Here is a 14,227-nt window from a genome sequence, read left to right on the forward strand (position 1 = left end):
AATGTGTGTGTACATAAAGAATGGTCAGCCAAGCATTGCTAACCAAATGCGCAGGGAGCAAACCTTAAAATCAAAGTTATGTCAGTTTGTCAGCTGTGAATGTTGTTTCCCTTCTCCAGACCTGTGTTATCTAAAATTTAAGCTGTTTGCTATTAAAGACAAATTGATGACACATATCTTTGTTTTTTTTTTTTGCCAAATTTCAGTTTTTTATATAAATCTATTTATAAAGTCCATCATTTAGATATATACTGTCCTGCAACACATTATGAGTAAAATCAGATACTTATTCATGTTACACTGTTCTTATGCCTTGGTCACTGGTTATCTCCTTACCATCACAGGTGAAAGTCACAGGTTGCTGAGATTCAGAGATTTCGATAGAAACCTTGACAGAGCAGCTACTGTCACCTCCGCCATCTCTCTGGGTTATGACAGGGCTGAGGACGAAGCCAGGGTTGGTTGAAATGTCGTCATGAGGGAATCTGCAACGCAAGCTGCATCGGAGGACAACAAAGACAAAATAAACAAACTACAACAAAAAACAGTAGAAAGAGAGTCAACATTTTTTTCCTTCCATATTTTGGTGTTCTCAGCCAGAGAAAATAAATGACGAGAGAAGCCAGGATTAGGAATCAGATCACTTGGATGAGACTACTGGATGCAGCATGAGCAATTTAACAGGAAAACTGGATGGAAAGAAAAGAAGGTGAAAAAAGGAGAAAGAGATAATCTGAACAGAAGTTATTTTAATGTATATTGGGAGGGTCAAATAAATATCTCTGGAACTCTATGAATAGAAAATAACCATCATGAATTTCTCAGTGGATCATTATACACAATGCTGATTCTGATACTGTTGCTGGAAGACAAAACTACTACAAAAATAGGCTGTGTTTTTTTACAGTTGTGTAACTGTGAGCTATGAAAAACAGAGATAAAAGCATGAAGGAAAGTTGGAGGCCATCAACTTTATAATCAGAAAAAAAGTGGATTCCTTGAGTGCAGCTTTATCATCACTCCACCCAAACTCACTTTTGTACTGCCCCAAGAAAAGAAGAAAACATGCCTTTATGTGGTTATGTGCATTTCTAAGTGTGCATTTTCTCACACAAAAAAATATTAATTTTGTCTTATTTCAATGGCATTACTGGCTTAGAGCCATTAGGTTGCTATTATTTCAGTGTGAAGTACAAACACTGGCCTATCACAGATGGATATTACTCTATGTTTCTTGACATGTAGCAACATTAAATCTTTTTTTAAGTGAGTCAAATGCAGAGAAATATAAGTAGCACTGCAGCCATTGTTCATTTTGCTCTCAGCACTGTCTAGCAAAGTACACGTCACACATAATTTCAAAAAAGCCTAATGAAAACTTAATTGTCATGCCAACAGGAAGGATCTTACGTTGCTACGTCTTTACAGAAGGCGACAATCTCCAGGTTCTGAGCGTCCTGTTCCTCCAGGGCGACATTCTTCACCAGACCTTTTTCTTTTCCCTTATCCTACAGGAGCAAAAGAGTCGGAAACAAACACAAAGATACTCAAGGGATTAGAATAATACACAAGTAACCTGCTTATTTTCTACCCTGCTTTAAACAAGAGTAGCCCAGACGGAGACATGTAGAACAAAAAAAAAAACAAAGGGACCAGCAGTGTAAAGTCTTGGTTAAAGGTATTTTTATAGTGCATATACACAAACTTTGTTATATTAGCTAAACACTACTGGCCAGGAACAAGAATGTTTAAGAGTTTATAGTGATTTGTGTTTAAAGATTGATGATGGGGCAGTTTTAGTAAAAAAAAAAAAAGACTCAGCGCTCTGAATTCTACAGAGTGAATAAACATGTCTCTGGGGGTAAAGGCTTGACAGAAAACACAAAAAAATCTTAAGCTCTTTTATATTGTTGTCTGATAGTGAGTCAAAAGTATTGGTTTAACATTTAATTAAAGTTCAGTGGTTTTAAGCCTAGATTTATGTTTAAATAGTAGCTCAGCACCTTCAGTTTGACGTCTCTTATACATCAGAATTCTGAAAAGTTGGCAAAATTTCAGCAATGTAATAATAATAATAAAAAGGTAATATGTCATTACCTTTGAACCTTTAACAGACATACCAAACAGAGGAATGTCTACCAAAGTTACATCACTTTTAAAATCACATTTGTTTTTAATAATTTATGAACCAGGGACTATAACTGTCAAAATAATAAGACGATTCTATTCTATTCTATTCTACTGTAATTTAGCAAACACTTTTCTCCAAAGCGACTTACATCTGAAGGTGGTTAGGCAGTCAATTTGTCTATCGCTGATTTTACATATTTATGCTGGACCTGACAAGAGGGTAGGGGGGGGTAAGAAACTTGAAAGTAAACAAAAGAAAGAAAATGAAAGAGAAAAAGAAAATGAAAAGATGAGAGAAAAGAAGAGAGGGGAAAAAAAGCACATATAAGGTAACAACATCAGCTGCTACACCAGTAAGAAAACAATAAAAAAAAAATTTAAAAAAAATAACGAAACACCTGCAATGTCTGTAAGGGGCAAAAAGTATCGATATCATTATTGATGAAAAAGTACCATTAACTAATGTTATTATATCAGCCGGAAAAATGTTGGCATCACCCATCCCTACTGCGACATGCGTCTCTCTTTCTCTCTCTCTCGTGTCAACTTTTAAACAAAGCCGTCAACTTTGTGCGCCGTTTCGACTGATCAGTTATTCGTGCACATCCCTGCTATGAAGCCAAACTTATAAGTTGTGAAAAATAATGAGACATCGTCCTGTTGAAATAACCATCCACCTTCCAGAAGACATTATTCACCTCACCATCTACAGTACTTTCACATACGTCATCCATGCCATTAAAACACTGATGCAACCACTTATTATCGCAGATGCCAGCTTTTTTACTTTTTTTTCGTTTATGAGCATTTTGCATGATAGAGAAGAAACACCAACACTAAAAGACCCTACTCATAGGGGCGTGGATAAGTGAAAATGTGTTGTAGTATAAAAAGTTTCCAATGGTCAAGAAGGCTGGAAAAGTGCTATAAATGTAGTCAATTTAGCATGATGGTTTGGATGTGATTATACATAGACTTTAGCATGTTGAAACTGACATCCATTTTTCCCCAAAGCAGCTCAAACATGGGCTTATCTAACTACAAAACATGAGTTCACCTGTTTTTCTGTCCATCTGACAGGAGCTTGTGTTCAGAACGTTAAAACTGTGTTTCTGCAGAGTAGATTCATCTTCTTCCTTTCTGGTTACATTACTGGCTGCAACAACAGTCTGTGTTAGTTAATGTGGTTTCCAAGATTAGGAACGCCGTCACGCATGTATGTACTTTGAAATTAATCTGGCATGATCGTTTAAAGTCACATTTTCTCTAAAACAGGTTTACATTTCGTCCTTTTATCAAAAAGTAAACAGTCTGATGCTATTTATCTGATTTATGACAGCATGTCATATCTGCGCTTGCTCTCTGTGTCCATGGCAGTAAGCACACACACACAGGCGCGTGTGCACACACACACAGGTTTCCATCAGATGACAGAGAGCACGCATTGGAAAACACGTCAACCAGCTGAAAATCAGACAAAAATATGAGTTTTCTCTTAGGCAGCTGGAGATGCAAGCATCTTGCTCTAGTGAGGAGCAGATGGAGTATTTTTCCTGCTCCAGTGTTACGCCGATAGCGTCATGGTTGTCACGGAAACGCGCACAGCTGAACAAGCTCAATCTATGTCATTGTAGGAATTTCTGAGTGCTATTATGGATTTAAATGGATCCAGTATTCTTTGTAGGTTTTATTAACATCAACTTGTTATCTGAGATCTGAACTTTAAGACTATTTAGAGTGACTCTACTGAATAAAACCATTTTATTGGGACATTTATAAGTTTAACTTTGTTTTGTTTTTTCATCACAGCATTTCTGGCTGTGAATCTGGGGAAAAACTGTATTGTTATGGTATTTCAGAAATGCATGTGGGTGTGTCAGATCAGATTATTACTGTAATCTGATTACTCCCAGATAACTGATTTTAATAGAAAAAACTGTTATCTGAGAATGTCTTTAATATTCAAGAAAAATAGGTGGTGTTACATAATTAGATGTAAATAAATCAATATCGAATCGGATTTAATCGGAATCAAATCAAAATAGGCTGTTTTGAATCGACCTGAATCGATTTAGGAAATTAGTGACGATACCCAGCCCTATCCAAGATACTCCTCCTGCATGGTTAAAATGATATTGGTGGCATGATAGTATTTAATGAAGTGCCACCTGAAGGCTTTAAGGCCACATGCATCCAACAGCGGGTTTTAATTTTTGGCCCTTGTGCACAGAGACTTCCACAGACTCTGTGATTTTTATTTTATTTTTTTTAATAATATTATGAATATATATGTTGAAATACCAAGAGCTTTGCAATCTTGCATATGCATTTTTTTTTATTTATAAATGATTCTCTGAGTTTAGCACAAAGTGGCAGGCCACAACTTATCCTACCTCAGACAGACTAAACATTTGGAGGATTCTCCATTTATACCTAATTGTGACACTCTTACCTGTCACCAATTAATATGCTGGTTATGGAAAAGACACCAACTTTTCTTTCTTTATTTTTAGATCTCAGACATTTTCTTTTTTTAAGAGTGTTTTGATGGCATCAAATTTTAAAAAGTCGGTCACTGACGACAATAAATATTATTTTATTGGATTTGTGTCTTTTACCCACAAGTTGTTATTTTAACTTGGAAAATTTCCCAACTTTTCTGCAAGTTAGAGTTGAACAGTATATTAGAAACAGTTTCATAGCTCATGGAGGAATTTCTTTCATCAACATGTATTTCTTTAGCACATTCATACTATAGGAACTGAGTAGAAATTGCTACAAATCAGCCTGTCTCTCTCTCACATTCACACACACACACACACACACACACACCAAAGTAAAGTCTGAGACAGCTCCCTTGAGAATTACTCCAAGAGATTCCTGGAGGCTTGCCTGCTGCTGGGAACTCACAGCTATACTCTGCTTTTACTGCTGTCTGACTGCCAGCGGCTGAGGAATGTGCTTCCTGTGGCACAGGAAATGAGAAGTGAAAGGGTCCCTCCCCTTTCTCCGCTATGCTTAGGGCTGTCTGCAAAAATGCTCAGTCATGGCTTAAAAATCTGTGCCTGACATAATTCTCAACCAGGGACAGAGAGGTGCAAAGACGGAGTGGACTGAAAGAAGAGGGACACCATGACAGTTCATTCCTCTTCTCAGAGTGCAGAATTGACTTGTTGTGTCCAATAATGGAGAAACTGGATAACTAGAAACACTTCCTAAATCATGCTTAGCAACAACTTGCTAAGTATCAAGCTGACGTCTACTTTTTAATCAGGTGATCAGCTGATAAAAAAATTCCAACAGATCTACTGTCTCAAGTTTCACTTGGAAATATATAAGTAAGTCCGAATGTGCTCACACCTGTGCCAAATTTAAACCAAAAGACCAAATGAGCAGCTCTGCGGCTCCCTTTTTTTCATGACAAACATTTTGAAGAAGTTTCACTTTCATTACTAGCATCACAAATTCCTTTGGGTTAACCTGAAATTTAATTTAGAGTGTAACTGCGCAGGGCTAAGAGAAGAGACTACAAAGCACTGAGCTGACCAGACATAACACCAAGAGATAAAAATCTCAGGGAAGCATGGACCTGTATCTCTCAACAAGAGACAGAAGAGAGTGACTGTTAAGCCTGGTGGATTTTTGTTATGTTTTCAAGATTCCTATGGACAAGTTTCATATCATAATTGCTGGTTTATTCAATATTAATATAAACTGTTATTCTGCAACTTATTAGTCAAGTCTAAAGTAATAATTACAGTTTTTTCCCCTCCCTTGCTGGAAAATGTTTCACACATTAGTTTTTTCCTATCTCCAGATACATTCTGAGATCTTGGTTGTGTAAAGGAAAAAAGAAAAAACAATAAACAATAAGAGAGACAAAATAGAGGGGCAGAAAACAACAAAAAACGATGAACTAAACAACAACAACGGGGCAAAAATGAACAAGTGTGTAATAAAACAAAAAGACAACCAGCAAGCAACAAGAGTCGCTGAGTACAGCAGTGTTTATGTTTGCAGTCAGGATGATTTTAGCAAAAACAAACACAGGCGGATAATCCAATAAAGAGCACTTTGCTAATGGTCACACTCAGACTCATACATCAACAGCAGACTGCAGAACATGACAGACTCATCTTTGTTTCTTTCTATCGATTTATTTGGACAGGGACTGAGAACGCCTGGTGTCTGAAGTCACGGGAACAGCTTGATCTAATTTACACACTAACTACTTTTTTGTCATTTCTTATACATACTGAGATGTGTCACAACACTCACGGCAACGCTAGGAATACACTGTGTTCTGAACACAGTTTGTTCAGAACAAAGGATGTGACTACACAAGGCTCTGCATGACTCCTGTTAAAACACTGATCTGTAAAAAACATTAAAACCACTGTGCTGACACAACTCTGACTCATGAGGAAACAGACACAAAAGCTGGATTAACATAATGGAGGGGTTGGGCTGGGGGGATGTCAATACTTTGGGCACATGCTCATTGAGCTATTCCTGGTCTGTTTGGTGTGCCTGGATATATTTCCCTGTCAGGAAACCTTAAAACCTCCAGCACACCATAGAGGGTGTGTACGGTTTCGAACAATGTTTAAGTGGAAGTTACTTAAATGCTAGGCAGCATCTGATCAAGGACCTACGTAAAACTCCACCTGGTACAAAAACTCTCCTGCTGTAGATCAGAACGGTAGCAGCTGGGATACAGTTTGCCATATATAGTTGCTCCTTTGGGAGTAAAGCAACTGATACAAATGTTACCCAAGATGTGCAGACATTTGGAAATGTATGTGTTACATCAAGCGTCAACCACAGCCAGAGACAAGTTGTGATGCAAGACTTGAGATATGGAGGATAAAGTCAGTGAGTGGGCCAGGGTGAATCCTGTCTATAAGCAGGGAGACCATGATATCAAATGTGAACTATAGCAAGTGGTTAAAATATTATTTGTCTTGCAGATCTGGAGAGCTGCATATTTGTCTTCAAAGACACCGTGTATTTTCTAATGGCTTTGTTCAGGACATATTTAATCTTTGGACAGTGTGTGAGATCAGCTGTTTGCTGGGTAACAAACATAAGTAAGTCTATTACTGTTTTAGTAAAACCATTAATGATGCACATTCAGTGACCTGCATGTTATTTCCATATTTCCAAATATGTTTGAGATTCACCTGAGTCATAAACATTTCAATAGGCTCAGTTATGTAATGCCCATAAAAGACATAAAAGGAGTCTAAATAACATTTTATCTTGCAGAACTCTGTGTCAGCTGTGCTCACTAACTAAAGCTTGAAAATCAATATTAAAATGGCTAATTGCTTAGTTAGCAATAAAATGCAACTTGAATGGCAGTGACATATTTATGGGAAAGCACATCTCTACGCAATGTCAGTGCAGGTTTAGTTCTACTTTGATACCTCAAATGTAGTTCTGAAGAAGAGAGAATAGCTTAAAGGAGCAGATTGGCTTCAAATATTACACTTATATGAAGGTAATTTCTGTTAGAAAACTTCCAGGACAGTTTGAATGGGCTCAAAGCTTCTGATTGTTGATGTAGAAATTCAACATAAAACAAATGTGAAGTTTTCTGTGAATGATGAATCCTGTGTGTTTTAACGCTGCCTCCTAAAGAATGCGGCCACACGCATCTCATGCAGCCTGCAAATGCAGTCAGGGATCAGATTTGAAAGCTAGGATGCATGTAAGGCTCAGTTGAAAACTGCCCCAGAGAGGCAAACAGATATACCTCTCAACCTGTTTTTCTACATTGAAGATGTAATGTTGAATTTAATAATGAAAATCTACTTAAAGTGCTGCAATTCCCACACAGAAGTGAGACTAATGCCTCAATTCTTAGATGGCTCCAGTCAGTTGTCATAATTACACTGATCTTCATGAACTTAAATCAGTGATAGTCTAAACACAGTTCTATGTTGCAATTTGCCAAGACAAGGAACATGTCGAGTATTTTCTACATTATTCAAATCTGCTGAGAGCTCTGACACAACCCTACTGACTAATGCCTCTGTTATCACAATTCATTTCTATAAAGGAGGGTTGTTTTGCTGGTCATGTGTGTCCTACATCGAGTTGGCCCCAATTGGCTCCAGAGTGAGACAATCAATTATACACGTGAATCCTGCTTCTACAGAATGACACAGATGTAAAACTATTCAGGACTTTCGGTGACCAGAGGACTATTGCATAACCCTTAAGATACACTGACAAATATTTAAGAAATCTGTTTTTCAGCTGTTTTTTGTTGAGAGACTAAAGCTGTTTGTTATTTTTACTTGTGGTAAGATTTAGAAAATACCTGCAACATGGTGTCAGTAGTTGTAGATTTGTTTTCCTTCTGTATCTGAAGGGATAAAAACCATCTACAAGAGAGCAGATTGGGAATGCAAAAGAAATTTAATATACTACTGTCAGCTTCTACTTTTTGCTCTATGTAAGCAGAAACCATGGCAACATGTCTGCATGTTTCTTCTTTAAGGGGTTTCAACATTATTGATGTTAAGTTCACTGCAACTGATTTGGCAACTCAAGTTCTGTCAATTTATCTGCAAAACTTTCCAACACTGTGGTCATCCACAACTGGTGCTGATCACAGAGCATTCATTTCTGATGAAGTGGGACACTCCCAAGAAATCCAGGACACGTGACACATCTATGATGCTCCTGGGAATATGAAATTAAAGGAAAGTGTGGAGATTCTGAAACATAAATGCAATGGCAGTACAAAGGAAGCTAATAACAAAGGCATGATGATTATTTGGGAGGGTTGCATGCTCATACTAACTCAACAATTTCTATTAGCATCAGTCTGAGATTTAATGACAATCAGGGAAACAAACAGTGATCAACTGAGCCAACACAGAGATCTATGGCACTTTCCCCTGGTGGCTTCGCTGTCTCTTTGTAATTGTGTTCTTTCAGGCAGATTGGACTATCTTGATCCAGTCCAGCACAATTATGAGTACTTCAAATGTCTGATGGTTACTGATTCATATGTGTGGGACATGGTATACACTCTTGGAACAGATGCACACTGGGTAAAAGATAGCAGGGGTTAGTCTGAATATGCCTACATAGGTCATGTTTTACTGTACAAACTTGAAAGATGTAATAAGCTTTGCTGACTTCAACTTCCTAAACTAACATTATAAAGGTTTTTTGTAATTACTGCTGCAAAAAGAAATCAAATTTTAACAAAGAAGAACACAGTGAACTTGATGAACACACAAGAAGTGACTGAACACAATGGAGGAAGTTAAAGGCTGACTATAACTGAAACTTGTGGTCGGTGCTAATACCATCGCATTAATTCAAGTACTGAGTTACTAGTCCTTTTCACATATCAGCTGCACCTTATTGCTTAAAAAAAACATGAACTTGCAGCTGATTTTCCTTGGCAATTAATACACATGAAAAAGCACACACCAATGCTGGGCTGAGGCGCCTCTAGCACACTTCATCATGTATCAGCTCAATGATGACAGCAGTAAAAGCAGGTCAGAAAGGTAAGAAGGTCCAGAACCATTGAGGCATTTATAAACTAGTAAAAGAACCTTAAAATCTCCCTTACTGGCTTGGAAGTGCATTTGTGATGGATGAACTTTAATCCACATGCAACCCTCTACGGTCACACAACACAATGTGCAACAAGGGCACATTAGTCAAGTGTTGAAAGGTACATTTGAAAAGACCTAATGTAAACACTGTGACAATCAATGTTTTATTCTAACATCAAGATGTTAGAGTGCAACGTCTAATCAACTAAACAAATAAAATGCAACCAAAGTTATACTGCAGCTCGACAATCCCTCATGTTTCATTTTACATCTCTCCTGATCCTAAGATGTGATGAGGAATAAAGATCAAAAAAGTTTTTTTTTGTGTAACATTATATTGTTGTTAAAGATCATCTTTGACCTGTTGTGTCTCAAATATTTCTTCTGGTAGAGGATTTTTATACAATATGCAACTCAAAATTTGTGTGAAATGTCATTAACTAGCATATGAATATTTGGGAAACTGACAGCAATGTGTTTGATGAAAGCACTCATCTTTGTCTGAAAAATCAAATCAGTCTATCCTCAAAGCTAAGTTACCTTTTGTGTCATATTAAGAAAACCCCTTAAGATGTTCTTGGGCAATCAGTGTTATGTTTGAGGGACAGAAAGATCCCAAGTACACAGAGCTGCTAAGTGCTGAGGTCATTAAATATAAACTCTCTAAACACTGAGACATATTTAACACTCAGTCTGAAAATGACCTGAGCCTTAACTTACTGCAAGCAAAAACAACAAGTCAGTTTAATTTTACAATATAACCACAGAGAAATTCCTGATAAGTGCTTTTGCAGGTATTACTCAAAGAATATTGGCTTTAAGGGACTGCAGATATAATTCAGTTCTTGTCAATTAAGATATTTTGGTTGCATACATTAGTCAGGTTTTCTAAAGAAAGCTTTCACAACAAGAAATTACTCTGTGAGAAACTCTAAAGTTTATATCAGAGGAACCAACTGCTCTAAAAAAGCTACTTCTTCTTTCAGTAGGGAAGTGGCTGACAGCTATCTCTTCACACTTCCTGTGATAAACTAAAATCCCCGGGTCAAAAATGTGGCTCGATGGACAAACCAATGCTAAAGCGGAGTCAAATTCGTTAGTCATCTGCAAAGAAAGGTCTTTTAAATATTTGATTTATTGTGTGCATTACTACACAGTTTCCACCTGCTTTGTCAACACATTTCCCAAAACAGTTCTGTTTTCTAGAAGTAGATAAACAATATAGTTTAGGAGACTGAGAGCCGTTTGCCCAGTGAATCACATATTTGACAGGAATTCATGGCACATCTTTGAACAGTAGCATCCTTTTACCTCACATTTTTTTGGTGGATGAAAACTGAGAGTGTCAACTATGGTGTTCCAGTTCACATTTGTGCATAAGGTGTAATTAGACTACAATAAAAGCAAATTAGGCAGAGTTTGGAGTGGGAGAGTGTGAAGGTGTGAGACATGTTAAAGAGCTTTTGGTGGTTTTAAAGTCTGGGAAGAAAACATGTGACTGTTTTAGGTGAAAAAACATGTACTCTTTCTCCAACTCTGTTTCTCTCTCGCTCTCAGACAAACCTTTTTTTTTAAATAACAGCACATATAAAGATAAAAAAAGGCTAGCTCAGATAAAAATCAGCCTGCAGGTCATTCTGAAGGAACAGTGTGAGAAAATAGGTCTACACATGCTCACCCAGTCTGCATCAAAGAGACAAACTAAATGTGTGTTCAAACATCATTCCCAAGAGTCTAATCTCAATTAATTAACAAAAAGTAAACAACATTTGCTCCATTTTACACTGCTCTCCCCAAACTAGTCAATTCTGGCTTAACTGCTTCAGGCTAATGCATCTGAACATCCGTAGCCCCCCCACCACCCAACAAGATTAAAAATATGAAAATGGAAACCCTCGTGAGACACAGAACTTATATAAAGTGCAACAGCAACAGGGCAAAAGTACCACCATGCCTGTGAGAATTCCTGGTGATTCATGACCTTTGGTGGTACAAGCAGGTCACAAAAGGAAATCAGGCCGGAGCTACTTTCTCCTGTCTATATTCTACCACATGTTGTCCCTAAACATTTTTTTTAAAAAGATGCTGTTACTTCAAATAAATCAATTTACAGTTATTCAACTTGCAGTCACAATGCAGCTCAAAGCAGTATTCAAATGTTTGCTCCTGTGCCGTTGGAAGTCTCATTACACTTTTAGAGGCAAGGTCAAGACAGGAGGTGTCCGACGTCCGGATCTGTCTTGAATTTCAACACCCGCTTGTATTGGCTTTTCATTACATGTTGTTGGTCTCACAAAGATTCCATAAATATTATTTTATTAGAAAAGTGACCTATGCTTTAATGCCAGTATATTCCTCAGAAAGAAAACAATAAATACACACAAAAACAATCATTAAGAAATGCCCTCAAAATAATCCTTTGCCAATGTTGTGCCAAATACTGATGCATTGATGAAAGAAAGAGCAAGACATGGGTTCAAAGAAAAATACAAAGAGAAAGACTTTTTTTTTTTAAACCTGATCTCATGGGGGTTTCAAAGGAAGTTCATGTCAGACCTGTGAAATTTACATTATACATGCTTCACAGAGCTTGACACTTGTGGCTCTTCTGAGACGTTTCATCAATGTAAGATGACGGTCTCAATACCTTCATGTAGCCACTATGGTTTGAAGTCTAGCTTTATTCTATCGTTTCTTTACCTTTTTTGTTATTCTTTCTGTGCCACATTGCCATTTTCCACAACGAGAATTTTAAGCTCCTGTTAAAAAAAAAAAAAAAAAAAGACTTTCCAGACTTATCATTAAGGTATAGGAAGTGTATACCCCCGGCTTGCATCAAATGATCAAGACAATTGCTTAAAGTGCAACATTCTGCAGGTACCCAAAGTTCACTGAAATATGATTTCTCCCTTTCCTAAGCCTCAGCCTAAGCTTGCAGGAATAGGGATGGCACAGCAACTCATAAGGGTGGTCTTGTTAGAGCATTCAGTTGCTGTAGGGCACAGGGGATGTGTACAGACTTGTTCCTGTTTATGACAACATGGATGCCAGCAGATAGAACCCGGGGAGGAACCAAATACAAAAACTACCAGGTCTTTATATACACAAAAAGTTAGGATAGGATGAATGGAGATTAAAAAGTGAGTGCCAAACCATATCTGAAGCACACAAAACTAAAGGGGATCAAATTACCTAACACAGTAGTCTCACTACCAAACATACTTAAAAGTAGACATAACATACAGACAAGAATAAACAAGCATTGTTGCATCCTTTCAAGGAAAATTGCATTCCTCAACCCCGGAGGACAAAGTTGGGTGTACAGACTGGACAAGCTGCCTCTGATGATGGTTAAATAATAAGTCTGCAGCCCTAAACACGGGTCTGAGAGATCCAGTAGAGCAGTCCACTAAAACTGCACTTGGCTGGTCTTGTTTAGGACCTTCTTTAAAGTGTAATGCACCACAATTATCCCCAACACCATCATCAAATCATGCCACATTGTTTTGGTTTCCTGCCACCATAAGAAATTCTGAAAACAGAGTTCTTCCAGTGTTATACGGCTAATTATCACCTTAGCGTGAGAAACATGCCACAGATTGGTCATGACAAATCTAAACACAATGAGCAGGAAGTGGGTGTAAACAGCAACACAAAAAATAGCATCCAACAGAACCGCTTGCCAAGACCTTAAACTAAAGGTCACCATTCAAAGATAGTAGTTTTTAAACATGTGTTACCGCAATGCATTTTAATATTAGAGTCCAACTATTCTTGTAGCTTATACTCTAGCAGTACATGTATCCAAAAATGGCAAATGCATGTTGATATTTAGATTTACTATTTAGACTTCTTATGAAACTTTTAAGATATTTTAATTCCATGCAAGAGATAGCTGACTTTTGGTTAGCCTGAGTGGCAGATACTGATTAAAGGAGAAGACATAATAATACATTTTTAAGTGGCTGATAGCTGTTAGCCACCTAGCACAGCTGACATGCTTGCCTTGTAATTCCTTCAGTTCAAAACAATCAGCCAAATAACAGACGGTTGTTTAGTTTTTTGAGGGGGAAAAAAATAGAGGCAGCAATATCACATGCCATTTGCCCACAGCGCTGTCCCAGATGAATGCTCTAAATATTAAATTCAGGAATCTAGATCACTTTTACGCCATGGAAGGATTATTTAATTACAAAATGTGGTTGAGAGCAAACTGTGGGGTGAAACAGCGGGTAGCTAATCACAATGAAACAATGAATAGAAGGAAGTAGAAGTAAAGATGATGCTTTGCTTGTGAAAGTGAATGGCTTAAAAAATATACTGTAAGCAGTTATCACTAATGCATTAATGGGTGTCGCAACTGACCCAGAAGATCTGTTCTGAATCAACTTACTCCCCCTAATCTTTTGAGAGCTATGCTTTTATTTCCTCTTTATTTTACTTTATATAAATGAGTGCATGCTTTGAGCAGCATGGGAGATGGCACTTTTGTCATTTAATTCTTAATTTTG

At 37.4% G+C, this 14,227-nt stretch overlaps 1 protein-coding gene across 2 annotated transcripts in view; it reads right to left on the reverse strand.

Moving 5' to 3' along the window:
• pik3c2a (phosphatidylinositol-4-phosphate 3-kinase, catalytic subunit type 2 alpha) overlaps positions 1-14,227 on the reverse strand; it is a 43,406-nt gene that overhangs the window by 22,655 nt on the left and 6,524 nt on the right. For both annotated transcript variants that reach the window (XM_041996838.1, XM_041996841.1), the window contains exons 3-4: positions 1,411-1,508; positions 337-497 (exon numbers count right to left, since the gene is read on the reverse strand). In XM_041996838.1, coding sequence (XP_041852772.1) covers positions 337-497; positions 1,411-1,508 — 259 coding nt within the window. The remainder of the gene's footprint in view (positions 1-336; positions 498-1,410; positions 1,509-14,227) is intronic.

This window comes from Melanotaenia boesemani, chromosome 10, assembly GCF_017639745.1.
Source record: "Melanotaenia boesemani isolate fMelBoe1 chromosome 10, fMelBoe1.pri, whole genome shotgun sequence".
Taxonomy (NCBI): Eukaryota; Metazoa; Chordata; class Actinopteri; order Atheriniformes; family Melanotaeniidae; genus Melanotaenia; species Melanotaenia boesemani.